We start from the raw sequence: 27,755 nt of genomic DNA, 5'->3' as shown, positions 1-27,755 counted from the left end.
GACTGTAATTAAACTGAGATGGAAAAACAGGCACCACTGTAATGAAGAGGGGGATTATTTCCCGTTAAAAATGAAAACCACGAAATACATGTGTGTCCCAAATTGCACCCTATTCCCTATAGTGCATTACTTTTGACCATAGCCCTATGCACCCTGGTCAAAAGTAGGAAATAGAGAATAGAGTGCCCGTTTGGGATGCATCCTATGAAGCACTAATCCTATTGGGGATACAGAGCATTATTACAACCATTTACTGTGGTCAATAATAATTACTGGGATGGATTTAATTTAATATGCTAGGATTGAATTTGATTTAGTAGCTACTGTATTAGATCACAATACCAGCATAATAAAGCTAGGGTCTTTAGTGATCACGATAAAGGGCTAACGGCTAATATGTGTTTGATTTTGAACACCATCTTCCTGTGATCCTGTCACGTATAAAACTAAAAGAGGATGGCAGTTTTAATGCAGTTTTTGATGTTGAAAAAAAATGCAACTGTCTAAAAGCAAAAACAGGTTTTTAGACATTTTTGCAAATGTATTGAAAATGAAAAACTGAAATTACTTACACTCTATGAATGAATGAATGACATTTTATTTTCGTATCAAATCGCCAATTGGCAACCCATCCCTTATGGTATTAATTGACACATAAACAAACATTACAATAATTCACTGTGATAATTCAGTGATAATTCTTCTTCCTGTGTTCTCTGCAGTGCGGATCGCATAAAGAGTGAAAAAATGTAAGATACAAATCTATACATAATAGTAAATAAGCTTATCCAAACAATAATGATATACCTAGAGCAGTAAAATAATATACATACAGTGCATTCGGAAAGTATTCAGACCCGTTCGCCTTTTCACATTTTGTTACGTTACAGCCTTATTCTAAAATGGATAAAACAAAAACAAATCCTCATCAATGTACACACAATACCCCATAATGACAAAGCGAAAACAGGTTTTTAGAAATGTTTGCAAATGTTTTAAACATAAAAAATAAAAATACCTTATTTTGCTATGAGACTTGAAATTGAGCTCAGGTGCATCCTATTTCCATTGATCATCCTTGAGAAGTTTCTAAAACTTGGAGTCCACTTGTGGTAAATTCAATTGATTGGACATGATTTGGAAATGCACACATCTGTCTATATAAGGTCCCACAGTTGACAGTACATGTCAGAGCAAAACCAAGTCATGAGGTTGAAGGAATTGTCCATAGAGCTCTGAGAGGATTGTGTCGATTCACAGATCTGGGGAAGGGTACCAACAAATTTCTGCTGCATTGAAGGTCCCCAAGAACACAGTAGCTGCCATCATTCTTAAATGGAAGACGTTTAGAACCACCAAGACTCTTCCTAGCTTGGCAGAGCTTGGCCAAGCTGAGCAATCGTGGGACAAGGGCCGATGATCACTCTGCCAGTGCTCCAGAGTTCCTCTGTGGAGATGGGAGAACCTTCCAGAAGGACAACCATCTCTGCAGCACTCCCCCAATCAGGCCTTTATGAGAAAGTGGCCAGACGCTAGGAAGAGTCTTGAGACTGAGCAATCGTGGGACAAGGGCCGATGATCACTCTTACAGTGCTCCAGAGTTCCTCTGTGGAGATGGGAGACCCTTCCAGAAGGACAACCATCTCTGCAGCACTCCACCAATCAGGCCTTTATGGGAAAGTGGCCAGACTGAAGCCACTCCTCCACTTGGAGTTTGCCAAATGGCGCCTAAAGGACTCTCAGATCATGAGAAACAAGATTCTCTGGTCTGATGAAACCAAGATTGAACTCTTTGGCCTCAATGCCAAGCGTCATGTCTGAAGGAAACCTGGCACTTTCCCTACGGTGAAGCATGGTGGAAGCAGCATCATGCTGTGGGATGTTTTTCAGCAGCAGGGACTGGGAGACTAGTCAGGATCGAGGGAAAGATGAACGGAGCAAAGTACAGAGAGGTCCTTGATGAAAACCTGCTCCAGAGCACTCAGAACCTCAGACTGGGGCGAAGGTTCACCTTCCAACAGGATAACGACCCTAAGCACACAGCCAAGACAATGCAGGAGTGGCTTGGCGACAAGTCTCTGAATGTCCTTGAGTGGCCCAGCCAGAGCCTGGACTTGAACGCGATCGAACATCTCTGGAGAGACCTGAAAATAGCTGTGCAGCGACGCTCCCCATCCAACCTGACAGAGCTTGAGAGCATCTGCAGAGAAGAATGGGAGAAACTCCCCACATATAGGTGTACCAAGCTTGTAGTGTCATACCCAAGAAGACTCGAGGCTGTAATTACTGCCAAAGGTGCTTCAACAAAGTACTGAGTAAAGGGTCTGAATACTTATGTAAATGTGATATTTCCGCAAAACACCAGTCTCAACGTCAACAGTGAAGAGGCGACTCCGGGATGCTGGCCTTATAGGCAGAGTTCCTCTGTCCAGTGTCTATGTTCTTTTGCCCATCTTAATCTTTTCTTTTTATTGGCCAGTCTGAGATATGGATTTTTCTTTGCGACTCTGCCTAGAAGGCCAGCATCCCGGAGTCGCCTCTTCACTGTTGACGTTGAGACTGGTGTTTTGCGGAAATATCACATTTTACTATTTAATGAAGATGCCAGTTGAGGACTTGTGAGGCGCCTGTTTCTCAAACTAGACACTCTAATGTACTTGTCCTCTTGCTCAGATGTGCATTGGGGCCTCCCACTCCTCTTTCTATTCTGTTTAGAGCCAGTTTGCGCTGTTCTGTGAAGGGAATAGTACACAGCGTTGTACGAGATCTTCAGTTTCTTGGCAATTTCTCACATGGAAAGTCTTAATTTCTCAGATCAAGAATAGACTGACGAGTTTCAGAAGAATGTTATTTGTTTCTGGCGACTTGAGCCTGTAATCGAACCCACAAAATGCTGACGCTCCAGATACTCAACTAGTCTAAAGAAGGACAGTTTTATTGCTTCTTTAATTAGAACAATAGTTTTCAGCTGTGCTAACATAATTGCAAAAGGGTTTTCTAATGATCAATTAGCCTTTTAAAATGATCAACTTGGATTAGCTAACACAACGTGCCATTGGAACACAGGCGGGATGGTTGCTGATAATGGGCCTCTGTACGCCTATGTAGATATTCCATAAAAAATCTGCCGTTTCCAGCTACAATATTCATTTACAACATTAACAATGTCTCCACTGTATATCTGATCAATTTGATGTTCTTTTAATGGACAAAAAAGGTGTTTTTCTTTCAAAAACAAGGACATTCCTAAGTGACCCCAAACTTTTGAACTGTAGTGTACATACATTGTTACATACAGTACCAGTTAAAAGTTTGGACACTGTACTCATTCCAGGATTTTTCTTTGTTCTTACTATTTTCTACATAAAATCTATGAAATACCACAAATGCAATAATGTATTTGAGATTCTTCAAAGTAGCCACCCTTTGCCTTGATGACAGCTTTGCACAACAGCAGTCACAACATACATAACATATACAGATATATAAATACAGAAAGATTTAACAGAAGGCATTTGTATGTAAATGTGATATTTCTGTTTTTCATTTTTTATAGATTTGCAACAATTTCTAAAAAACATTTTTGCTTGTCATTATGGGGTATTGTGTGTAGATTGATGAGGGGGAAAAAATTATTTAATCAATTTTAGTAACGTAACAAAATGTGGAAAAGGTCAAGGGGTGTGTACTGTATGTGTTGATATACCCGTACATCCCACCTGAGCCCTCTCCCCTTATATGGAGCCTGGCCTGGCCATGGCCGATATGCCCCTATGTACTGTATGCACCCACTCAGGCGGTGCGTGCGTGCCTGCGTGCGTGGGTGGGTGGGTGTGTGTTGACGGCTCTTGCCACTGGCCATACTCTGACAACTAACAAGGTCAACCGTTGAGAGAGTTACCGGTAAACGTGGTAAACAACACACACACTGACGTGAGAGCTTGAGGTGGCCATGCTGTCGCCATGGTGATGAAGAGCTCAATCCACCCCAGGGTAGAGGGGGAGAAGGGGTAAACACAGCACTGTGGTAATGTGACCAAGATTAGTAGACACACACACACTGGGACCTGAAGGATGTTCTCCATTGGTGTATGTCAACATCTGGAGGAGAGGCATGTGCTGGGTGGGACTGCTGTCAGCACACCTCAGATGTCAGCTTCTCAGAAGAGACAATCGATCAGCAGACCTTAAGGAGGCTCTGATTGACTGGGCCCTGTGGGAGCTAGTTAGCCTCTCTGAGTGGAAGAGAGGGTTCACTCTCACATTCACTGTTTGTGGATCTCACACAGACACACGCACGTTCACATGCACGTCAAACAGAGCTGATCATACTTATATGCCTCGGTCAAAGGCGATGCAGAAGACATTATCATGACAAATGATCTGTTTGAATGACAATTCAATTATCTCAGTTGAACTGAAATCCACTGCTTGTCACAGACAGTTAATCACTTTCAATATAGTCTTTTAAATCAAAAGGTTTCATTCTGATAATCTTTTAGAACCTGTTCTGGTTTCCCAAGGATTTTTATCACAGTGGTCTTTGATGTTGTTTGGGTCAGAAAAACATTCAACAAAAGCCTTGTTTATTGTTTAGGATGGGAACAATGAGGAGAAGAATGGCCTGGCTGGAAGTCTCAGTCTGGGCTGGACAGAACACAGGCTCAGCTGGGACACACTGACGAGATCGGCCCCCCTCGGTCATCCGGCCCTCTCTGAGAAACAACACCCCTGCATGGCCTGGGGGGAAAAGGGAGGGGGCAAGGGGGTGAGCTAGGACCCCCAGCGGGGTGAGGAAGAGGGAAGAGGCTAAGGAATGTAGGGGGGCAGGGGTCATCTAGACATTAGAAGAACTATCTTGATATACCCTCATATTAGTCTTCAAGACTGAAGTTTAAATAGTGGGAAATGTCTTCTTTGAAAATGACCTGATGTACTTGTATTTCATTGGATGCTGCAGCTGCATAGGTTAAAATGCATCACTCTCCATACTACAGGCAGATGAATACGAACTTCCTCAACCCAATTCAAACTGACACAAAGGACATAGTATCCCTGTATCCTATTTGCCTTCTGATACTCTTCTTAACACCCCACTAAGAGAGACAGAGAGAGGGAGGGAGAGAGATGACGCCGACAGACATGGCAGCTCTGTTTCTAGCCCCTAAGCAACTTCACAGTATTTATTTATTTTTGTTATTTATTACATTATTAGCCCAGAATTGTTTTTATGTTATTACATACATCCGGAAATAACTTTTGGATATCAGAGTGGCGGTAACTCACCAGCATTATGACCAGAAATGTGACTTTCCCGAATTAGAACCTTTGTTCGTACCCCACAGGGCAATTTAACTTATTCCAGAGGCTGCTCCAAGACGCCACAGACGGAGAAGAGGTATTCGGAGTGGACTTCTAGTCCGACCATCCACCGCTTCCGAGTATTTTACTAGCTAATGTTCAGTCCCTGGACAATAAAGTAGACAAGCTCAGGGCGAGGATCTCCTTCCAGAGAGACATCAGGGACTGTAACATACTCTGTTTCACGGAATCATGGCTCTCTTCGGATATACTGTCCCTGTCCATACAGCCAGCTGGGTTCTCAGTACATCGCGCAGACAGGAATAAAGAACTCTCCGGGAAGAAGCAAGGCAGTGGTGTATATTGCATGATTAACTACTCATAGTGTGATTGTGATATCGTACAGGAACTCAAGTCTTTTTGTTTACCCAACCTAGAATATCTCACTGTCAAATGTCGACCTCTCAAAATAATTATCTTCGGTTATAGTTACAGCCGTATATATTCCCCCTCAAGCCAATACCACAATGGCCCTCAAGGAACTACACTGGACTTTGTGCAAAATGGAAACCACATATCCTGAGGCCGCATTTATTGTAGCTGGGAGTTTAACAAAGCAAATTTGAGGAAAATGAGCACATTGTCTGTAGTACTCGCGCTTCAAAAACTCTCAACCATTGTTACTCTCCCTTCCAGGATGGATACAAGACCCTCCCCTGCCCTCCCTTCGGCAAATCAGATCACGACTCCATTCTGCTACTCCCTTCCTATAGGCAGAAACTTAAACAGGAAGTACCTGTGCTAAGGTCTATTCAATGCTTGTCTGACCAATGAGAATAACATTGATGTATACACGGACACGGTGACTGAGTTCATTAGGAAGTGTATAGGGGATGTTGTTCCCACTGTGATTACTAAACCAAAAACCGTGGATAGGTGGCAGTATTCGCTCAAAACTGAAAGTGTGAACCCCCGCATTTAACCATGGCAAGGTGACTGGGAATATGGTCGAATACAAACAGTGTAATTATTCCTTCCGTAAGGCAATCAAACAGGCAAAACGTCCGTACAGAGACAAAGTGAAGTCGCAATTCAACGGCTCAGACACAAGACATATCAATTACAAAGGGAAAACCAGCCACGTCTAGGACACCGATGTCTTGCCCCCGGCAAGCTAAACACCTTCTTCACCCACTTTGAGGATAAAACAGTGCCACCGACGTGGTCCGCTCCCAAGGACTGTGGGCTCTCGTTCTCCGTGGCCAATGTGAGTAAGACATTTAAGCGTGTTAACCCTCACAAAGCCGCCGGCCCAGACGGTATCCCTAGCCGCGTCCTCAGAGCATGCGCAGATCAGCTGGCTGGAGTGTTTACGGACATATTCAATCTCTCCCTATCCCAGTGTGCTGTCCCCACTTGCTTGTCTACTACTTGCTTGTCCACCATAGCTCCTGTACCCAAGAAAGCAAAGGTAACTGAACTAAATGACTCTCAACCCATAGCACTAACTTCTGTCATCTTGAAGTGCTTTGAGAGGCTAGTTAAGGATCATATCAACTCCACCTTACCTGATATCCTTGACCCACTTCAATTTGTATACCGCCCCAATAGATCCACAGATTATGCAAACGCCATTGCACTGCACACTGCCTTATAACATCTGGACAAGAGGAATACCTATGCAAGAATGCTGTTTATTGACTATAGGTCAGCCTTCAACACCATAGTACCCTCCAAGCTCATCATTAAGCTCGGGGCCCTGGGTCTGAACCCTGCCCTGTGTAACTGGGTCCTGAACTTCCTGATGGGCTACCCCCAGGTGGTGAAGCTAGAAAACAACACCTCCACTACGCTGATCCTCAACACACGGGCCTCACAAGTGTGCATGCTCAGCCCCCTCCTGTACTCCCTGTTCACCCATGACTGCATGGCCATGCACGCCTCCAACTCAATCATCAAGTTTGCAGACGACACTACAGTAGTAGGCTTGATTACCAACAATGACGAGTCAGCCTACAGGAAGGAGGTGAGGGATCTGGGGAGTGGTGCCAGGAAAACAACCTCTCCCACAACGTCAACAAAACTAAGAAGCTGATCGTGGACTTCAGGAGACAGCAGAGAGAGCACACCACTATTCACATCGACGGGGCTGCAGTGGAGAAGATGAAAAGCTTGAGGTTCCTCGGCGTACACATCACTGACAATCGGAAAGGGTTCACCCAAACAGACAGTGTGGTGAAAAAGGTGTAACAGCGCCTCTTCAACCTCAGTAGGCTGAAGAACATTTTGGCTTGGCCCCTAAGACCCTCAAACTTTTACAGATGTACAATTGAGAGCATCCTGTCGGGCTGTATCACCGCATGGTACGGCAACTGCACTTCCCGCAACCGCAGGGCTCTCCAGAGGGTCGTGCGGTCTGCCCAACGCATCAACAGTGGCACACTGCCTGCCCTCCAGGACACCTACAGCACCCAATGTCACAGGTAGGCCAAAAGATCATCAAGGACATGAACCACCCGAGCCACGACCTGTTCATCCCGCTATCATCCAGAAGGCGAGGTCAGTACAGGTGCATCAAAGCTGGTACCGAGAGCCTGAAAAACAGCTTCTATCTCAAGGCCATCAGACTGTTAAATAGCCACCACTAGCCGGCTACCACCTGGTTACTCAACCCTGCACCTTAGAGGCTGCCGCCCTATGTACATAGACATGTATCACTGGTCACTTTAAATGGAACACTAGTCACTTTAATCATGTTTACATAATGTTTAACTCATTTCATATGTACATATTGTATTCTACTGTATTTTAGTCAATGCCACTCAGACAGTACTCGTCTTAATATTTATATATTTCTTAATTTAATTATTTTACTTTTAGATTTGTGTGCATTGTTGTGAACTGTTAGATACTACTTCACTGTTGGAGCTAGGAACACAAGCATTTCGCTACACTCGCAATAACATCTGCTAAATATGTCTTTGTGACCAATAAAATTTGATTTGATTTGAGAGAGAGAGAGCGAACACACAGTCCAACACAGCCTACTGAGCAGGCTTCTCTAGAGTGCTGCATCCGTAGTTACTTCAACATATTACATACACTATATATTTGTATATATTTGACCTTGCCTGCTGCTCCTGTGTGTGTGTCGAGGTGGGTTCCTTGTTCCTTGTCAATCATTGGCTTATTGGTGAAATCAGCAGTCAGACAATATCTTCTTTAAGTAAATCAATTAAACCTTTATTAATGCAATTGCAGATAGAAGTTGACAATGGAAACATAGCATGTGTGTTTCAGAGTAAGTTCTGCACCCCACCTAAGGGCGCAGCTGATTTTATACGTGATCACTGTGGTATGATCACCTACGTCAATGTACAGGTGAAGTCGGAAGTTTACATACACCTTAGCCAAATACATTTAAACTCAGTTTTTCACAATTCCTGATATTTAATCCTAGTAAAAATTCCCTGTCTTAGGTCAGCTAGGATCACCACTTTATTTTAAGAATGTGAAATGTTAGAATAATAGTAGAGAGAATGATTTATTTCAGCTTTTATTTCTTTCATCACATTCCCAGTGGGTCAGAAGTTTACATACACTCAATTAGTATTTGGTAGCATTGCCTTTAAATTGTTTAACTTGGGTCAAACGTTTCGGGTAGCCTTCCACAAGCTTCCCACAATAAGTTGGGTGAATTTTGGCCCATTCCTCCTGACAGAGCTGGTGTAACTGAGTCAGGTTTGTAGGCCTCCTTGCTTGCACATGCTTTTTCAGTTCTGCCCACAAATGTTCTATGGGATTGACGTCAGGGCTTTGTGATAGCCACTCCAATACCTTGACTTTGTTGTCCTTAAGCAATTTTGCCACAACTTTGGAAGTATGCTTGGGGTCACTGTCCATTTGGAAGACCCATTTGCAACCAAGCTTTAATTTCCTGACTGATGTCTTGAGATGTTGCTTCAATATATCCACATCATTTTGCTTCCTCATGATGCCATTTATTTTGTGAAGTGCACCAGTCCCTCCTGCAGCAAAGCACCCCCACAACATGATGCTGCCACCCCCGTGCTTCTCTGTTGGGATGGTGTTCTTCGGCTTGCAAGCCTCCCCCTTTTTCCTCCAAACATTACGATGGTCATTATGGCCAAACAGTTATTATTTTTTTGTTTCATCAGACCAGAGGACATTTCTCCAAAAAGTGCAATCTTTGTCCCCATCTGCAGTTTCATACCATAGTCTGTTTTTTTATAGCGGTTTTGGAGCTTCTTCTACTTTTGTACCTGTTTCCTCCAGCATCTTCACAAGGTCCTTTGCTGTTGTTCTGGGATTGATTTGCACTTTTCGCACCAAAGTACGTTAATCTCTAGGAGACAGAACGCTTCTCCTTCCTGAGCGGTATGACGGCTGCGTGGTCCCATGGTGTTTATACTTGCGTACTGTTGTTTGTACAGATGAACGTGATACCTTCAGGCATTTGGAAAATACTCCCAAGGATGAACCAGACTTGTGGAGGTCTACAATTTTTTTTCTGAGGTCTTGGCTGATTTCTTTTGTTTTTCCCATGATGTCAAGCAAAGAGGCACTGAGTTTGAAGGTAGGCCTTGAAATACATCCACAGGTACACCTCCAATTGACTCAAATGATGTCAGTTAGCCTATCAGAAGCTTCTAAAGCCATGACATAATTTTCTGGAATTTTCCAAGCTGTTTAAAGGCACAGTCAACTTAGTGTATGTAAACTTCTGACCCACTGGAATTGTGATACAGTGAATTATAAGTTAAATCATTTGTCTGTAAACAATTGTTGGAAAAATTACTTGTGTCATGCACAAAGTAGATGTCCTAACCGACTTGCCAAAACTATAGTTTGGTAACAAGACATTTGTGGAGTGGTTGAAAAATGAGTTTTAATGACTCCAACCTTAGTGTATGTAAACTTCTGACTTCAACTGTATTTAAACAGCAATATGCTGAGGTTACCTTATAAGGTAACCTTGCACAGTAGCTTCTCTGAATTCATTAGTATTGTCCACTGTCACACAAGATCAAAATGTCTAAACCAGACAGTGGTTACTTCTCTTTATCTAGTTTAGGTCTGACTCAGACCTAGCCTGCAAGCAAACTCCTGCAAGCAAACCACAAAGACTAATATAGATGGCTTGTGCAACGTATAGTGGCGGAGCTTTTAGGCACATAGCAACGGTATCTATTATAAGGCCTGCAGCAAAACATATGAATCTTACGGTCCCCTTAATCAATAATGGGGAGGGTCTTTAGGACCCTAACCCCTTCATGTATGTCCCTGTCCGGCACTGGCTGCACTTTTCTTTCAGGCTGTCATTGCTTATGATGATGAATCATTGCATGACCCATTACCGCTGCTTCCCTTTTCTTTGTTTTGCCTTTCTTTGTGTTTTTTCTTTGTTCACACACTCTACTCAAATAGAGACAGACAGAGAGAAACAGAAAGAGGGGCTCAGGGCTTAATGGTAGTAGTGGGGACACTGATGGAGAGTACCTCATCAGTCGTACAACTCTCAGTAAATGTGAATGCGGACTTTCCTGCTTTAGCAGACCAGACTGATTGGTTTTACCAGGCTGTGTGTGTGTGTGTGTGCGTGTGCGTGTGTGTGTGTGCGCGTGTGTGTGTGTGTGCGTGCGTGTGCGTGTGTGTGTGTGCGTTCTCCATCATCAGGCAGTATGAGTGTGTGTTTTCTCTCATCGGTCATGGAGCCCTCAGAGAGTGAGAGTGTGTGTGCTCCATCATCAGCCAGTGGGCAGTGGATTTCCACTCTACACTTCAGCACCATAATGTGATAATGGCACACTATCATCTGGGTGTCAAGTGTCATAATAACAGGCTGGCTTTCACCAACTTACTATAGCTATTATCTACACGTTATCCACTTGCACTTTTTTACTGTCACAGCAAGTTAGATAACACTTGCAGTGAATCCTATTACTCTGTACGGTTTTATTGTGACTCCAATGACAATGTGTTTATTTGTTTCTATATAAATACAATTTCTTGTGAAACTGGGGCCAGTGTGCTTGATGTGTGAGAGAGAAAAACATTGCGAGATGACTGTTGGTTTGTGCTGTAGTGTAGAGAGTTTTATTAAAAGTATTGCAATACAGCCTTCTCTGTTGTCTCAGCTGCTGGCGATATTCTGTTTTGAGGCCTTTTGACTGGCTGGCTGACATGCTGACTGGACCTCTTAATGCAATCATACTGTAGATGTTATTTTAAAGATGGATTGGTGCCAAAGCAAGTGTTTAGTCTTGCTATCAACCTCATGCTCTCTCAATCCATCTCACTTCAACCCCTCTCCCCCCTTTCTCTCTATCCATCTCTTTCTCGACCACTCCCCCTCTTCTCGCTCTCGCTTCCTCTCTCTGTCGCCCACTCCCCCACTCTCGCTTTCCCATTCTCTCTCTCTCACTCCCAAACCCCCTCACTCTGTCTCTCTCTCTCTCTCTCTGTCTCCCTACCTCTCTCTCTCTTTGGTTCTTTTAACTGGGCAGCTCAGTATTCTGTGTGGAGCGAGACGTTTCCTGTCGCTTGATGCTGTGTTTGCTTTTCTGAGCCTGGTCCCAGAGTGCTCATCCCGTCTGCTGTTGTTTTAACATTCATGGCGCCCCTCTCTCCCCCTGTCTCTCCCCATCCCCCCTTTCTCTACCCCCACCAGAACATGGCCTGGCCAGACCAAGATGTAAGTCTGTGCTCCACACACACAAAGGCACAAAAACACAGAAAGACTCAGCTGTAATCGCTGCCAAAGATGCTTCTACAAAGTATTAAATACTTATGTAAATTAGATATTTCTGTATTTCATATTCAATAAATCTGCAGAAGTTTCTAAAAACATGTTTTCACTTTGTCATCATGGGGTATTGTGTGTAGAGGGGGGATAATCAATTTAATACATTTTGATTTCAGGCTGTAACACAAACAAATGTGACTGACCGGCTCAAATTGGTCTTATGTAGCAAAATTTGTGGAGCAAAATTAGTTTTTTTACATTGGATAAAAGTACAGACTTAGAGATAGAAAATGTTATGTAATACACTACAGTTGAGGAACAATGGGAAAGTAATTCTGCTTTGAAAGTTGGTACATTTGTAACCTCACTTTTGAGAAAATGGCCCTTGAATGATTTGGTAAGCTCTTTGTCTACACCCATTCAGCATCGTTCACACCCTCTTAAGCCTTACCCCCACCCATTTCTTTAAGGATTCACATGTGAGGCTATACACTAAACAACGAAAGATTTAAAGACTAAAGGCTGGTTTATACTACGTCTATCGACAGTTGTCGCAGTGACATCATGAATATTCTATTGTTGTTCGACATCAAATAAACCCACCCGTTTAAAAAGGAATTTAGTATATGTCAATCTAGCAAACCAGGCAGCTAAAAACAACTTTCTAAACAAAGTTTTGGTTTGGTTCTAGCTTGTTAGCTAGCTAGCTAATGTTTAGTTAGCTGGCTAGCCAGTTCAAATAATGTCCATATCTTATAGCTGACAATGTCTTCACTTTAGCTCATTTGTCTTCATTATTACAGGAAAATAAACTCACAACAAGATCATTATTTGCACATTAATGGCAAGCCAATTACAGAAAAATAGCTTACGGTTGTGAGTGTGATGAAATAAAGCAGGGCATTCTACCGGAGAATTTTTGAATTTGGACACTGTCTCGTTGGCCTAACGTTATATCCTAATTTTACTTTGGTGCAGGTCATGTTCTTCACATTATCGTCTCTGGTAAGCACATACTATATCAAATAAGACCAACGTTTTGTCACATGCACTGGGTACAGAAGGTGTAGTGAAATGGTTACTTGCATAGTGGAGTCTTTTGTTTAGACATGTAGCTAGCTAGCTAGCTAGCTAAACAATGAAACATAATCCCTCATTCATAACGTTACTACCCTGAATCTGCAGGTAGCTAACCAACCAGGTTTAATGTTAGCTAGTTAGCTAAAATTAGGCAATAACTAGCAATGCAAATGGCTCTGAGATACAAATAATATTACTACACAGATCATACACTTAAAGTTAGCTGGCGAGCTAACAGTAGGATTTAACTTGAAATGAAAAAAACTTTCTGACAAAATTTGAAATAATATAAAATCAGAAAATGTAGCTAGCTAAACTATCTTACCCATATACATCGATGGACGCTTGTCCCGCTCTGTCACGGATGCCATTGTTGCCCTTAGATTGAAGATGTAATCCGGAGACAGGTGTTTTATACAACAGCCTTCTGTGTGTTTTCTTTTTGCAATCAAACACCAGAATTTTTCTACATCTCCTTGGCTATCATACTGATTTCAAAACTCAGTCCTCCAGAAAATGGAGAGCAACACTTTTGCAGTTCTACTAGGTGATATCTTTCAAAAAAGCAGCGTTAGAAAGGATTACCTACACATAGTGACCAGCTCATGTTATTGGAAGAATGGAGACAAAGAGGATGGCTGACGTTTTACATGCCCGTAATCAATTGTGCTATTTTGTTTGTTTTTTTGCGTTGTTTGTAAAAACAATGTTTACTTATTTTGTACATAATGTTGCTGCTACCGTCTCTTATGACCGAAAATAACTTCTGGACATCAGAACTGGGATTACTCACCACGGACTGGAAGAAGCTTTTTCCTTTAACGATTCCGACGAGAAATATATACTGCTCTCATGGGAACAGGCCCAGATCCACGTCATTTGCGTGAAGAAAAGACAAAGGAAAAGAGGACGCAGATCAGGCTGACTTTCGAGAATCTGTAGGTGAGCGAGTAAATTCCCATTGCCATCAATTCTACTTGCTAACATGCAATCATTGGAAAATAAAATGGATGACCTACGATTATGATTATCCTACCAACGGGACATGAAGAACTGTAATTTCCTATGTTTCACCGAGTTGTGGCTGAACGACGACACGGACAATATAGAGCTGGAGGGATTTTCATGCACCGGCAGAACAGAGAAGCTACGTCTGGTAAGACGAGGGGTGGGGGTGTGTGTCTTTTTGCCAATAACAGCTGGTGCGCTGTGACGTTCGTCGTAAGGAGTAGACCAAGGTGCAGCGTGGTAAGTGCTCATGATAATATTTATTATAACTCAGAACACAAAATCAAAATAACAAACAACGGAAAACGAACGTCACGTTCTGCAGGCTATACTGAGCTGTACAAAAACAAGATCCCACACTGAAGGAGGGAAAAAGGGCTGCCTAAGTATGATTCCTAATCAGTGTCACGGTTGTCGTCTGGAATGGAGGACCAAAACGCAGCAGGAATGTGGATGCTCATCTTGATATTTATTGAAACCAAGCAAACACCAAAATAACAAACGACGAAGAACTCACAAACAACCAAACAGTCTTGTAAGGCTCACACACGCAAAACAAGAGACAATCTCCAACAAACACTAAACCAAACACATACCCATATATAGGACTCTCAATCAGAGGCAACGAGAAAGCACCTGCCTCCAATTGAGATTCCAACCCCACATTAACCTAAACATAGAATACAACTAACTAGACTAAACATAGAAATACATTAACAAGGAACAGTGCCCAAAAACCCCGGAATACATAAATCAAATACCCTTCTACAAAAACACCACCACGAACCACATAAAACAAATACCCTCTGCCACGTCCTGACCAAACTACAATAACAAATAACCCTTATACTGGTCAGGACGTGACAATCAGAGACAACGATAGACAGCTGCCTCTGATTAGGAACCATACTCGGCTCAACACAAAGAAATATAATACATAGAATGGAACCTAGAAATACAACAACCTAGATTGCCCACCCCATATCACACCCTGACCTAACCAAACTAGAGGAAATAAAACGTCTCTCTAAGGTCAGGGCGTGACATGCGCGATGTCTAATATTAAAGAAGTCTCGAGGTATTGCTCGCCTGAGGGAGAGTACCTTATGATAAGCTGTAGACCACACCATCTACCAAGTGTGTTCTCATCTATATTATTCGTAGCCATCTATTTACCACCACAGACCAATGCTGGCACTAAGAGCGCACTCAACCAACTCTATAAGGCCATAAGCAAACAAGAAAATGCTCACCCAAAAGCGGCGCTTCTAGTGGCCGGGGACGTTAATGCAGGCAAACTTAAATCAGTTTTACCTCATTTTTACCAGCATGTCACATGTGCAACCAGAGGGAAAAAAACTCTAGACCACCTTTACTCCACACGCAGAGATGCATACAAAGCTCTCCCCCGCCCTCCATTTGGCAAATCCGACCATAATTCTATCCTCCTGATTCCTGCTTTCAAGCAAAAACTAAAGCAGGAAGTACCAGTGACTCGCTCAATACGGAACTGGTAAGATGACACGGATGCTATGCTACAGGACCGTTTTGCTAGCACAGACTGGAATATGTTCCTTCATTCATCCAATTGCATTGAGGAGTATACCACCACAGTGACCGTACGTACATATCCCAACCAGAAGTCATGATTTACAGGCAACATCCGCATGGAGCTAAAGGCTAGAGCAGCCGCTTTCAAGGAGCGGGACACTAATCCGGACGCCTATAAGAAATACCACTATGCTCTCAGACGAACCATCAAACAAGCAAAGCATCAATACAGGACTAAGATTGAATCCTACTATACCGGCCCTGACGCTCGTCGGATGTGGCAGGGCTTGAAAACTATTATGGACTACAAAGGGAAACCCAGACACGAGCTGCCAAGTGACGCGAGCCTACCAGATGAGCTAAATGCCTTTCATGCTCACTTCGAGGCAAGCAACACTGAAGCATGCACGAGAGCACCAGCTGATCTGGATGACTGTGTGATAACGCTCTCGGTAGCCGATATGAGCAAGACCTTTAAACAGGTTAACATTCACAAAGCCACGGGGCCAGACGGATTACCAGGACGTGTACTCAAACCATGCATGGACCAGCTGGCAAGTGTCTTCACTGTCATTTTCAACCTCTCCCTGATCGAGTCTGTAATACCTACATGTTTCAAGCAGACAACCATAGTCCCTGTGCCCAAGGAAGTGAAGGTAACCTGCCTAAATGATTACAGCCCCGTAGAACACACGTCGGTAGCCATGAAGTGCTATGAAAGGCTGGTCATGGCTCACATCAACAGCATCCTCCCAGATACCTTAGACCCACTCCAATTTGCATACCGCCCCAACAGATCCACAGATGACGCAATCTCAATCCCATTCCACACTGCCCTTTTGCACCAGTTCAAAAGGAACACCTATGTGAGAATGCTCTTCATTGACTACAGCTCAGCGTTCAACACCATAGTGCCCACGAAGCTCAGCAACTGGATCCTGGACTTCCTGACGGGCCGCCCCCAGGTGGTAAGGGTAGGCAACAACATGTCTGCCACGCTGATCTTCAACACTGGGGCCCCTCAGGGGTGTGTAGTTAGTCCCCTCCTGTACTCCCTGTTCACCCACGACTGCGTGGCCGAACACGACTCCAACACCATCATTAAGTTTGCTAACGACACAACAATGGTCATTGACAACGATGAGACAGCCTATAAGGAGGAGGTCAGAGAATTGGCAGTGTGGTGCCAGGACACCAACCTCTCCCTCAATGTGAGCAAAACAAAGGAGCAGGTCGTAGACTACAGGCAAAGGCGGGCCGATCAGGCCCCCGTTAACATCAACGGGGCTGTAGTGGTGCGGTTCGAGAGTTTCAAGTTCCTTGGTGTCCACATCACCATGATCTATTATGGTCCAAACACATCAAGACAGTCGTGAAGAGGGCACGGCAACACCTTTTCCCCATAAGACTGCTGAACAATTAATCAAATGGCCACCGGACTATTACATTGACTCGATACCGGTACCCCCTGTTTATAGCCTCGCTATTGTTATGTTATTGTGTTACTTTTTATAATTATTTACTTTAGTTTATTTGGTAAATATTTTCTTAACTCTTCTTGAACTGCACTGTTGGTTAATGGCTTGTAAATAAGCATTTCACGGTAAGGTCTACACTTGTTGTTTTCGGCGCATGTGACAAATAAAGTTTGATTTGATTTATAGACAGAAGCGTGCTACATAGCAAACCTATCCGAACTTATCTCTCGGCATGTCCAGCCCATCTATTATCTCAACCAATCACGGCTAGCGGGAAGGTTCCTTTTTCCGTAGCTAAACCAACTAGGCTCGTAATTTAACAATTTTATTTGTATTTACAGATGGCATACAAGTTTGTAATTAAGGCACATGAAAGTGTTCCAGAAAGTGTTGTTGCGCATCACTACTTCCTGTGAAGTAGTGACGCGCAACAATCGCCTAGTTTCCCGGAAACGAGTCACAAATGTGGAATGAGCCAAGGGGTATGAATTCTTTCTGAAGGCACTGCATATGTAAACAATCGTTCCTCCAAAGGATCATTCTATGGATCAAAAATCATGGTCTTGTTTTGTTTTGTGAGGAATCGCCCAAATAGAAAATGATGAATGAGTGAATCTGAATCAGTTTCTCGTGAATCAAGATGTTCATCTAAATGACGACGTGAATCAAGAGTTTCATCTCAATGATGATGTGAATCAAGAGCTTAATCTCAACCCACTGTTCCCCGGGCACCGAAGACGTGGATGTCGATTAAGGCAGCCCCCCGCACCTCTCTGATTCAGAAGGGTTGGGTTAAATGCAGAAGACACATTTCAGTTGAAGGCATTCAGTTGTACAACTGACTAGGTATCCCCCTTTCCCCTTTACCCAATTAGGACGTGAATCCAGAGTTTCATCTCAATGACAATGACATTTAATTTAATAGACAAAGGCTGCATACCCAGATTATAAGGTTCCTTGCTGTTAATCAGGGGAAAGGGGATATCTAGTCAGTTGTACAACTGAATGCATTCAACTGAAATGTGTCTTCCGCATTTAACCCAATCCCTCTGAATCAGAGAGGTGCGGGGGGCTGCCTTAATCGACATCCACGTCTTCGGCGCCCGGGGAACAGTGGGTTAACTGCCTTGCTCAGGTGCAGGATGACAGATTTGTACCTTGTCAGCTCGGGGATTCGATCCAGCAACCGCTCTAACCACTAGGTAGTAATAAAATGTTCCTTTCTATCCTGTAAATTTGACCCAGCAGCAGCATCTGTTATTGAGCACTGCAGATAAAGGCTATATCCCAAATGGCACCCTATTTAGAGCACTACTTTTAGATCCAGACTTTTGGTAGTGCACTGTATATAGATAGTGAATAGGGTTCCATTTGGGATGCAACCAAGGTTACCCTTCGGTGACTAGAAAGGAATGCAGTGCAGCCTTTGAGTCTCCCCGTCCTCCCAGAAGCCCTGTGACAAGAAGCCCATCTGGACAGACAGCGGGACAACTAAGTGACAAGGTCCTGGGTCCAGGCAGGGTCCCTGCTCTGAGAGGGGACATCTGATGGCCAATCAAAGGGGAGTGATGGGGTGTCAGGTCTCAGGGGGACCTACAGGGATCATACCCAGGGGAGAAAGCTCTCTGGCTGGGTGCCCTGTTCCCAACGTCCCCTCTGGATCTGGAAGCACATGGAAGGGAGAGGGGGACACAGGAAATACCTCTCAATCCAACTGGGATCTGACTGGGAGAGTGCGTATAGATGAAAGATGGAGAAAGCCCTTGTCTTTCCTCAGACCTCTGGCATCTCTTATCATATATTTGACATGGTGGATGAGGTGCTGTGTGTGCATAACACACATATAGGCGCACTCACACCCACACAATCCCCTGGACGTGCTGCAGTGCATGTTTCAGCTGTAAGACACACTGAAATATGGCTGAAGGGTTTATAGTAATAAGACAAGACCCTCTTAAACAACATTAAAGAACATGGCGGTTTGATGAGAGGTATTCTCTCACGACGTGACTCGTAAACTGGCACCTCTGGGCTGTAGATATTGTTGTAAATGGATTGTTGCAAATGGATTGTTGTAAATTGCTGTACATTGCTATTGTTGTTGTTGTTTTTAATTGCATTGAGTGCATGTGAAGTGTTGATCTTGCCCACATGTCATCTTGCTGCAAAATGAGGACCAAAATGGAAATAAGCCTGTGGGCTTTATTGTGTTTTTATCCTCAATAATTGTTAATGCATGCAATGTTGTCTCCGGCTGGAGCAGCCTACTGCTTTCAGTTGTCCAATAAATGAAATCTATCAACCAGCAATAAAAGTAACTCTCCAATTGCACTTAGTAAGAAACATGACCTAGCATATTGATCAGCTATGGACAGGGTATGTAGATTAAACAACCCCATTAGTTTTCATTTGTGTGTTGCTCCATATGCTTATGTGCTTGAGTGTTTTTTTTAATGTGCTTTCACATATCCTAACCATGTTCTAAGGGTGTTCTAAGTGGGTTGTTCCACGAAATGAGTGAATTTAGCATCCCTTTGATATTTTAAGTAGAAATTGTGCACCAATATCGCATTTAAAAGCATGTTATATTCAATAAAGTGCCCTTTAATATTAGCCTCGTGAAGCCGCCTGATCCCACGAGCTTACATCTGCAACATTGATATAAGCTCACCAGATCAGGCGGCTTTGTGAGGCTACTTTAATGTGAGAATGCTATGTGAGAATGCTGTTCACTGACTACAACTCAGTGTTCAACACCATAGTGCCCACGAAGCTCATCACAAGCTAAGGAACCTGGGACTAAACACCTCCCTCTGCAACTGGATCCTGGACTTCCTGACTGGTCGTCCCCAGGTGGTAAGGGTAGGCAACAACACGTCTGCTATGCTGATCCTCAACACTGGGGCCCCACAGGGGTGTGTGCTTATTCCCCTCCTGTACTCCCTGTTCACCCACGACTGCGTGACCAAACACGGCTCCAACACCATCATTAAGTTTGCAGACGACACAACAGTGGTAGGTCTGATCACGACAACGATGAGACAGCCTATAGGGAGGAGGTCAGAGACCTGGCAGTGTGATGCCAAGACAACAACCTCTCCTTCAATGTGAGAAAGACAAAGGAGCTGATCGTGGACTACAGGAAAAGGCCCCCATTAACATCGACGGGGCTGTAGGGGAGCGGGTCGAGACTTTCAAGTTCCTTGGTGTCCACATCACCAACGAACTATCAGGGTCCGAACACACCAAGACAGTCGTGAAAAGGGCACGACAAAACCTTTTCCCCCTCAGGAGACTAAAAAGATTTGGCATGGGTCCCCAGATCCTCAAAAAGTTCTACAGCTGCACCATCGAGAGCATCCTGACCGGTTGCATCACCGCCTGGTATGGTAAATGCTCGGCATCAGACCGTAAAGCGCTACAGAAGGTACTGCGTACGGCCCAGTACATCACTGGGGCCAAGCTTCCTGCCATCCAGGACATTGACCCCCAACATTTGTTTTTTGCACTGCTGCTACTCGCTGTTTATTATCTATGCATAGTCACTTCACCCTAATGTACCTACATGTACAAATTACCTCGACTAACCTGTACCCCCGCACACTGACTCGGTACTGGTACACCCTGTATATAGCCTCGTTATTGTTATTTTATTGTGTTACTTTTTATTATTTTTTACTTTAGTTTATTTGGTAAATATTTTCTTAACTCTTTCTTGAACTGCACTGTTGGTTAAGGGCTTGTAAGTAAGTGTCACAACGTCTACAGAAGGTGGCGCCTCTCCCCGTTCGGGCGGCGCTCGGCGGTCGTCGTCGCCGGCCTACTAGCTGCCACCGATCTCCTTTTCATTTTCATTTGGTGATGTCTGGTTTATGTTAGCACCTGTTTTGTGTTAGTTCATTAGTGGGAGTATTTAGTCTGTCTGTTTTGGTTTGGGATTGTGCGGGATTATTTGTGTCATTTTATTGTAGATTGGGGATTTGTGTTTTCCTCTGCCGTTCGGTGTTTAGGCATACAGTTTTGCTGGGCTGTGTCCCGACTCGGTTTAGGGTTCTTGCCTGTTGCTGGATTTTGTTACCATTCCTTATATTTAAGGCACTTTAAGACTATGTTCATTAAACGTGTTTGTTCACGTACCTGAGTCTCCTGCGCCTGACTTCACCCTTCCTGCATGTTAGAGTTGCATGACAGTAAGCATTTCACGGTAAGGTCTACACATGTTGTATTCGGCGCATGTGAAAAATAAAGTTTGATTTAATTTAGACCACATGGAGAATTCAATAAATCAGATTTTTTATATGAATAAAGACTTGCTAAAGAGCAAAAATTCTGCATTTTGACATGTCCCTCTGTGCACCCACTGTGATTTTAACCCACTTAACACCAACATTTCTCCAAGTTTTCACCATCATTATAAAGCCCTAGATATTTTGTGGTTTGACAAAGTCATTTCTGAAGATTATTATTTTTTAATGTGATTAGTGATTCATTTTAAGGTCAAGAAAACCCGTCCATGAAATTAAATGAACTAAATGAACTATTCCTTTTAAAATATTTTTTTCTAAAGAAACATTGAACATCTAATAGTCAAATCATAGTGTAAAAGCACGTGAGTTCGTTCTACTCTTTTTGACCATTTTCCGGTATTTTGTGGCGGAAAACTGAGTAGGTCCAGCATTACACGTCAACACTGTTACCCATAGATAAACAGGCTAGAAATGTTTAAACAATTGTGTTTTTTGAGAAGCTTGTATTCAATTGCCCCTCCATGTTGCACACAACAAGCTTCCATTTCCCCTGTCACAGGAAGATTTATGGCCGTCAACCCTTTTACAGTCAACCCTGTTACAGTCAACCCTGTTACAGTCAACCCTGTTACTTTATTTGGCACTTACTATAGTACATTTTTTTATAAATTTTTTTATTTACTTGAGATGAGAAAATATGTTTTTTATTAAGTTGAACATGACAGAATGCTCTTTATGGCAATATTAAAATTAGGTGAAATCAAAAGTTTATTTTCACATCTCAAAAGGCACTTTGGTGGAACAACCCAAGTATATAATTCCTTGAGGAATGAGCAAGAACTAAATGCAAACTAAAGCTAGTTGTCAGTGTTATATTTGTGGAAAATGAAGGTTGAGTAGGTTGTTTCCATGCTCTCCGTTATGCATATTTACTCCATGTTAATAAATGCTTAATTTGAGCTCGTTATTGTTGTTCGAAATTCTTATTGAGACATCCGCTGTTGGTACTGGAAGAAGAATGACGCCTTCCTCTCGCTCTCTTTCTCTCTCACTCTCTCTTTCCATCTATCTCTCTTGTAGAACATTGATGTGACAAACTTCAGCAGCAGCTGGAGTGATGGCCTGGCATTCTGTGCTCTCCTCCACACCTACCTGCCTGCACACATCCCTTACCAGGAACTCATCAGTCAAGACAAGGTACCCACCTCATACACACACACACAACACACTCACACACACACGCATGCATACATGCAGACAATTGCACAAACACACACACACTCATTCATCATTCCAATTAAGAGCTCATGAAATGGACACCCACACTGACGTGACATTTCAGATACACGCATGGATACCAGTAACATGATGACCTTCTACGTTCTCAATAAATGTTTTCTTCAAGTACATTCTTCTTTGAGTACCTCCAAAGCACCATTCATAGCGCTACACTTTAATACCTTACACCAAAGGCTATTGTATGGGAAACATAGGCCCAGATTTACTGAAGGTATGAGGGGGCACACAACATGTTTTGTGTGTAAAGTAGCATTTCACTGTGGTGCGCAAGCATTTACAGCATGTAAAACCAACAAAACATGGTGTAGCATGTACCTTTACATTTGGGAGATCCTCCAATGTACCAATGATAGCGTCACAATTGAATCCCTTAGACTAAGGCCTAGATTCAATCCCGACCTTGGAAGACCCGCGCTAAAGCGCAATTACAATTTAAAGGTAATGTTTCCGCGCTCGCGAAGGCAGCGTTCACGGTAAACGTTGCTTATGTCGGCTAATTCAGAAATGACCTTTGAGTTTTGATCGCACTATAACGCGGATCTTCCACAGTCCAGAATGAATCTAGTCCTAAAGGCTTTTGTATGAGAAACACAGAGCATCTAACCATAAGGATATCCTCTATCACCTGGTGTTAAAGAGAAACAGCTATGTATTAGTTTTGTCAGAGACAGTAATGCTGTATGTACAGTACCAGTCAAAAGTTTGGACACACCTACTCTTTGAAGGGGTTTTCTTAATTTTTTATATTCTTTACGTTGTCGAATAATAGTGAAGACATCAAAACTATGAAATAACACATAATAACACATGTAGTAACCAAAATAGGCTCCCTTTGCCTTGATGACAGCTTTGCACACTATTGGCATTCTCCCAACCAGCTTCTTGAGGTAGTCACCGGAATGTATTTCAATTAACAGGTGTGCCTTGTTAAAAGTTAATTTGTGGAATTTCTTTCTTTCTTTGAGCCAATCTGTTGTGTTCTGACAAGGTAGGGGTGGTATACAGAAGATAGCCCTATTTGGTAAAAGACCAAGTCCATATTATGGCAAGAACAGCTCAAATAAGCAAAGAGAACGACAGTCCATCATTACTTTAAGACATGAAGGTCAGTCAATCCGGAAAAAGTTTCCTCAAGTGCAGTTGCAAAAACCATTAAGCGCTATGATGAAACTGGCTCTCATGAGGACCGCCACAGGAAAGGAAGACCCAGAGTTACCTCTGCTGCAGAGGATATGTTCATTAGAGTTACCAGCCTCAGAAATTGCAGCCCAAATAAATGCTTCACAGAGCTCAAGTAACAGACACATCTCAACATCAACTGTTCAGAGGAGACTGCGTGAATCAGGCCTTCACGGTCGAATTGCTGCAAAGAAACCATTTTAAATAAGACTTGCCTAGTTAAATAAAGGTTAAATAAATTAAATAAAAACACTAAAGGACACCAATAAGAAGAAGAGACTTGCTTGGGCCAAGAAACATGAGCAATGGACATTAGACCGGTGGAAATCTGTCCTTTGGTCTGATGAGTCCAAATTTTGTGTCTTTGTGAGACGCAGAGTAGGTGAACGGATGATCTCCGCATGTGTAGTTCACACCAGGAAGCATGGAGGAGGAGGTGTGATGGTGTGGAGTTGCTTTGTTGGTGACATGTCAGTGATTTATTTAGAATTCAGGTCACACTTCCATCACTCTCCTTCTTGGTCAAATAGCACACTTCCATCAAGGCACACTTCCATCACTCTCCTTCTTGGTCAAATAGCACACTTCCATCAAGGCACACTTCCATCACTCTCCTTCTTGGTCAAATAGCCCTTATGCAGCCTGGAGGTGTGTTTGGTCATTGTCCTGTTGAAAAACAAATGATAGTCCCACTAAGCGCAAAACAGATGGGATGGCATATCGCTGCAGAATGCTGTGGTGGAAATCTGTCCTTTGGTCTGATGAGTCCAAATTTGGTGTCTTTGTGAGACACAGAGTAGGTGAACGGATGATCTCCGCATGTGTAGTTCCCACTGTAGTACCTGTGATCTACATCTGTTAGTATTAGTTACTATGCTGTTACTAAGCAGTAATGCATTACGGCAGTGCTTTCTTACTACACCTAATAGGAAATGCACATGCGCACTATCGGGCCGGGGGCTGTAGAGCACAAGGCGTTTTTGACTAAACAAAACTAACTGTACTCCCATCTCCTGCCTGGTCATTTCTCCACAACACAAATATTACATGGTGTGGGGTTGTCTTGTTGGTGACACTGTCAGTGATTTATTTAGAATTCAAGGCAGACTTGAATTCTAATTGAATGCTTATTTGGCTGTTCTTGCCATAATATGGACTTGGTCTTTTAACAAATAGGGTTATCTTCTTTTACCAAATAGGGCTATCAGAGTAGGTGATCATCCGTTCACCTACTCTGCGTCTCACAAAGACACCAAATTTGGACTCATCAGACAGATTTCCACCACAGCATTCTGCAGCGATATGCCATCCCATCTGTTTTGCGCTTAGTGAGACTATCATTTGTTTTTCAACAGGACAATGACCAAACACACCTCCAGGCTGCATAAGGGCTATTTGATCAAGATGGAGTGCTGCATCCAATGACCTGACCTACGCAATCATCCGACCTCAACCCAATTGAGATTGTTTGGGATGAGTTGGACCGCAGAGTGAAGGAAAAGCAGCCAACAAGTGCTCAGCATATGTGGGAACTCTTTCAAGACTGTTGGAAAAGCATTCCAGGTGAAGCTGGTTGAGAGAATGCCAAGAGTGTCCTAAGCTGTCATCAAGGCAAATGGTAGCTACTTTGAATAATCTAAAGTATTTTGATTTGATTAACACTTTTTAGGTTACTACATGATTCCATATGTGTTATTTCATATTTTTGATGTCTTCACTATCATTCTACAATGTAGAAAATAGTACAAATAAAGAAAAATCCTTGAGTAAGTAGGTGTGTCCAAACTTTTGACTTGTACTGTATATGTAGGTGGCATATGGAAAGGAGAAAGAAGGGCACAAAAACACAGTGTAACGCCCTGGCCATAGAGAGGGTTTTTTGTTCTCTATTTTTGGTTAGGCCAGGGTGTGACATGGGTGGGCGTTCTAGGTTTCTTTTTCTATGTTGGTGGTTTTCTTTGTTTCGGCCATGTATGGCTCTCAATCAGGAACATTAAAACCTTTCAAGATGAACACATCCTCCGCTCCTTGGTCTCATTTCAACGACAGCCGTTACACACAGCAAACAGACAGCAAACAGACAACCCATGTCATGGGTTTGGTTTAGCAGCCCTGTGTTAATTCAATCAGCTCACCATAAACAAAAAAGGACTAAACCAAGGCACACGCACACACAAGCACACACACCTCGATGCTGCATGTTGTACGTGACAAATAAGACAGGTTGATTACTATGGTAACACCCTCATGTGCCATCCCGATGATAGCGACAAGGCTAGCCCATCCCCAGTGGGTCGTTCCATCTCAAAAAGTAAAAGAAACAATCTCAGATTGTTGTGAAATCGTTTCTGTAGTTACAAACAGATAAGATTAGCATTCCTGCAACAGTATTTTGTTGAAATATAATTTGATCTCTGAGAAATTAACCTAATTGATTCCACCCAAATTGGCCATTTTAATTCATAGGATTCATATAATATTCAATAAATATAGTACCGGACATCCAATTTGGAACAAACGTTTTTCTACCAATGAGTAAGACATGAGCAAACAAACTAAAATTGTCAAAAGCCACCCACGCCAATTCCACCTCAACAAACAGTATCGAGTATCAGTTCTCTGTCTGACAAATAGTATGGAGTATTGTTTCTTCATACTATGTAATGTATTCCCAGCGATTTTGGGGATAGTTATTTTTCCCTTTTCAGAGAAATTAGGCATTGAAGTTGTGAGGTTTATGTCCCGTCAAACATCCTGATATAACCAGGTTCTGACCACTAGATGGTGCTTTTCATTCTATTAGGTTTGCTTCCTTACACTGTTAGCAGTTTATGGGCAAGTTATGACAACAGTCCATGCTTTGTTTTTTTTTAACTGGTCACTGTTTTAAATGCAAACTTTTTAGTATTGTGGCACAAATCCAATGCAAGCCAATGGTACCTATTTTAGCATTTTCGAGCTTCATGTCCAAATCATCCTAAAGTATTTAAAAATGTATTGTGTAACTCAATGAAGTTAATTATGATTTGGTCATAAAGTGCAAACATGCTAATATAGGTACGATTTATACCATAAATGAAAAGCATTTGAAACAGTGGCCAGGTAAACAAACCCAAAGCATGAATTCAAATCAAATCAAACTTTATTTGTCACATGCGCCAAATACAAGTGTAGACCTTACAGTAAAAAGCTTACTTACAAGCCCTTAACCAACAGTGCAGTTCAAGAAGAGTTAAGAAAATATTTACCAAATAAAGTAAAGTAAAAAATAATACTGTACTGTGTCAGTGTGCGGAGGTACAGGTTAGTTAAGGTAATTTGTACATGTAGGTACAGTAGGGTGAAGTGACTATGCATAGATAATAGATATAGATAATAAACAGCGAGTAGCAACAGTGTACAAAACAAATGGGGGGGGGGGTGTCAATGTAAATAGTCCGGTGGCATTTGATTAATTGTTCAGTAGTCTTATGGATTGGGGGTAGAAGCTGTTAAGAAGCCTTTTGGTCCTAGACTTGGCGCTCCGGTGATGCAACCGGTCAGGATGCTCTTGATGGTGCAGCTGTAGAACAATTCCTGAGGGGGATAAGGTTTTGTCGTGCCCTCTTTACAACTGTTTTGGTGTGTTTGGGCCATGATAATTCATTGGTGATGTGGACACCAACGAACTTGAAACACTCGACACGCTCCACTACAGCCCCGTCGATGTTAATGGGGGCCTGTTCGGCCCGCCTTTTCCTTTAGTCCACGATCAGCTCATTTGTCTTGCTCACATAGAGGGAGAGGATGTTGTCCTGGCACCACATTGCCAGTTCTCTGACCGCCTCCCTATAGGCTGACTCATCG

At 42.8% G+C, this 27,755-nt stretch overlaps 1 protein-coding gene across 5 annotated transcripts in view; it reads left to right on the top strand.

Annotated features, from left to right (window-relative positions):
* specc1 (sperm antigen with calponin homology and coiled-coil domains 1) overlaps window positions 1-27,755 on the top strand; it is a 176,501-nt gene that overhangs the window by 134,360 nt on the left and 14,386 nt on the right. For 3 of the 5 annotated variants that reach the window (XM_029700414.1, XM_029700413.1, XM_029700417.1), the window contains one exon: window positions 22,512-22,628. In XM_029700414.1, the coding sequence (XP_029556274.1) occupies window positions 22,512-22,628 (117 nt within the window). Of the gene's footprint in view, window positions 1-11,992; window positions 12,115-22,511; window positions 22,629-25,264; window positions 25,304-27,755 lie in introns of those variants that run through there. The other 2 variants (XM_029700415.1, XM_029700416.1) reach the window with 2 other exon arrangements.

Source organism: Salmo trutta, chromosome 19, assembly GCF_901001165.1.
Source record: "Salmo trutta chromosome 19, fSalTru1.1, whole genome shotgun sequence".
NCBI lineage: Eukaryota > Metazoa > Chordata > Actinopteri > Salmoniformes > Salmonidae > Salmo > Salmo trutta.
Note: the sequence above shows the minus strand (reverse complement) of the source record. Positions and strands in the feature narration are given on the sequence as shown.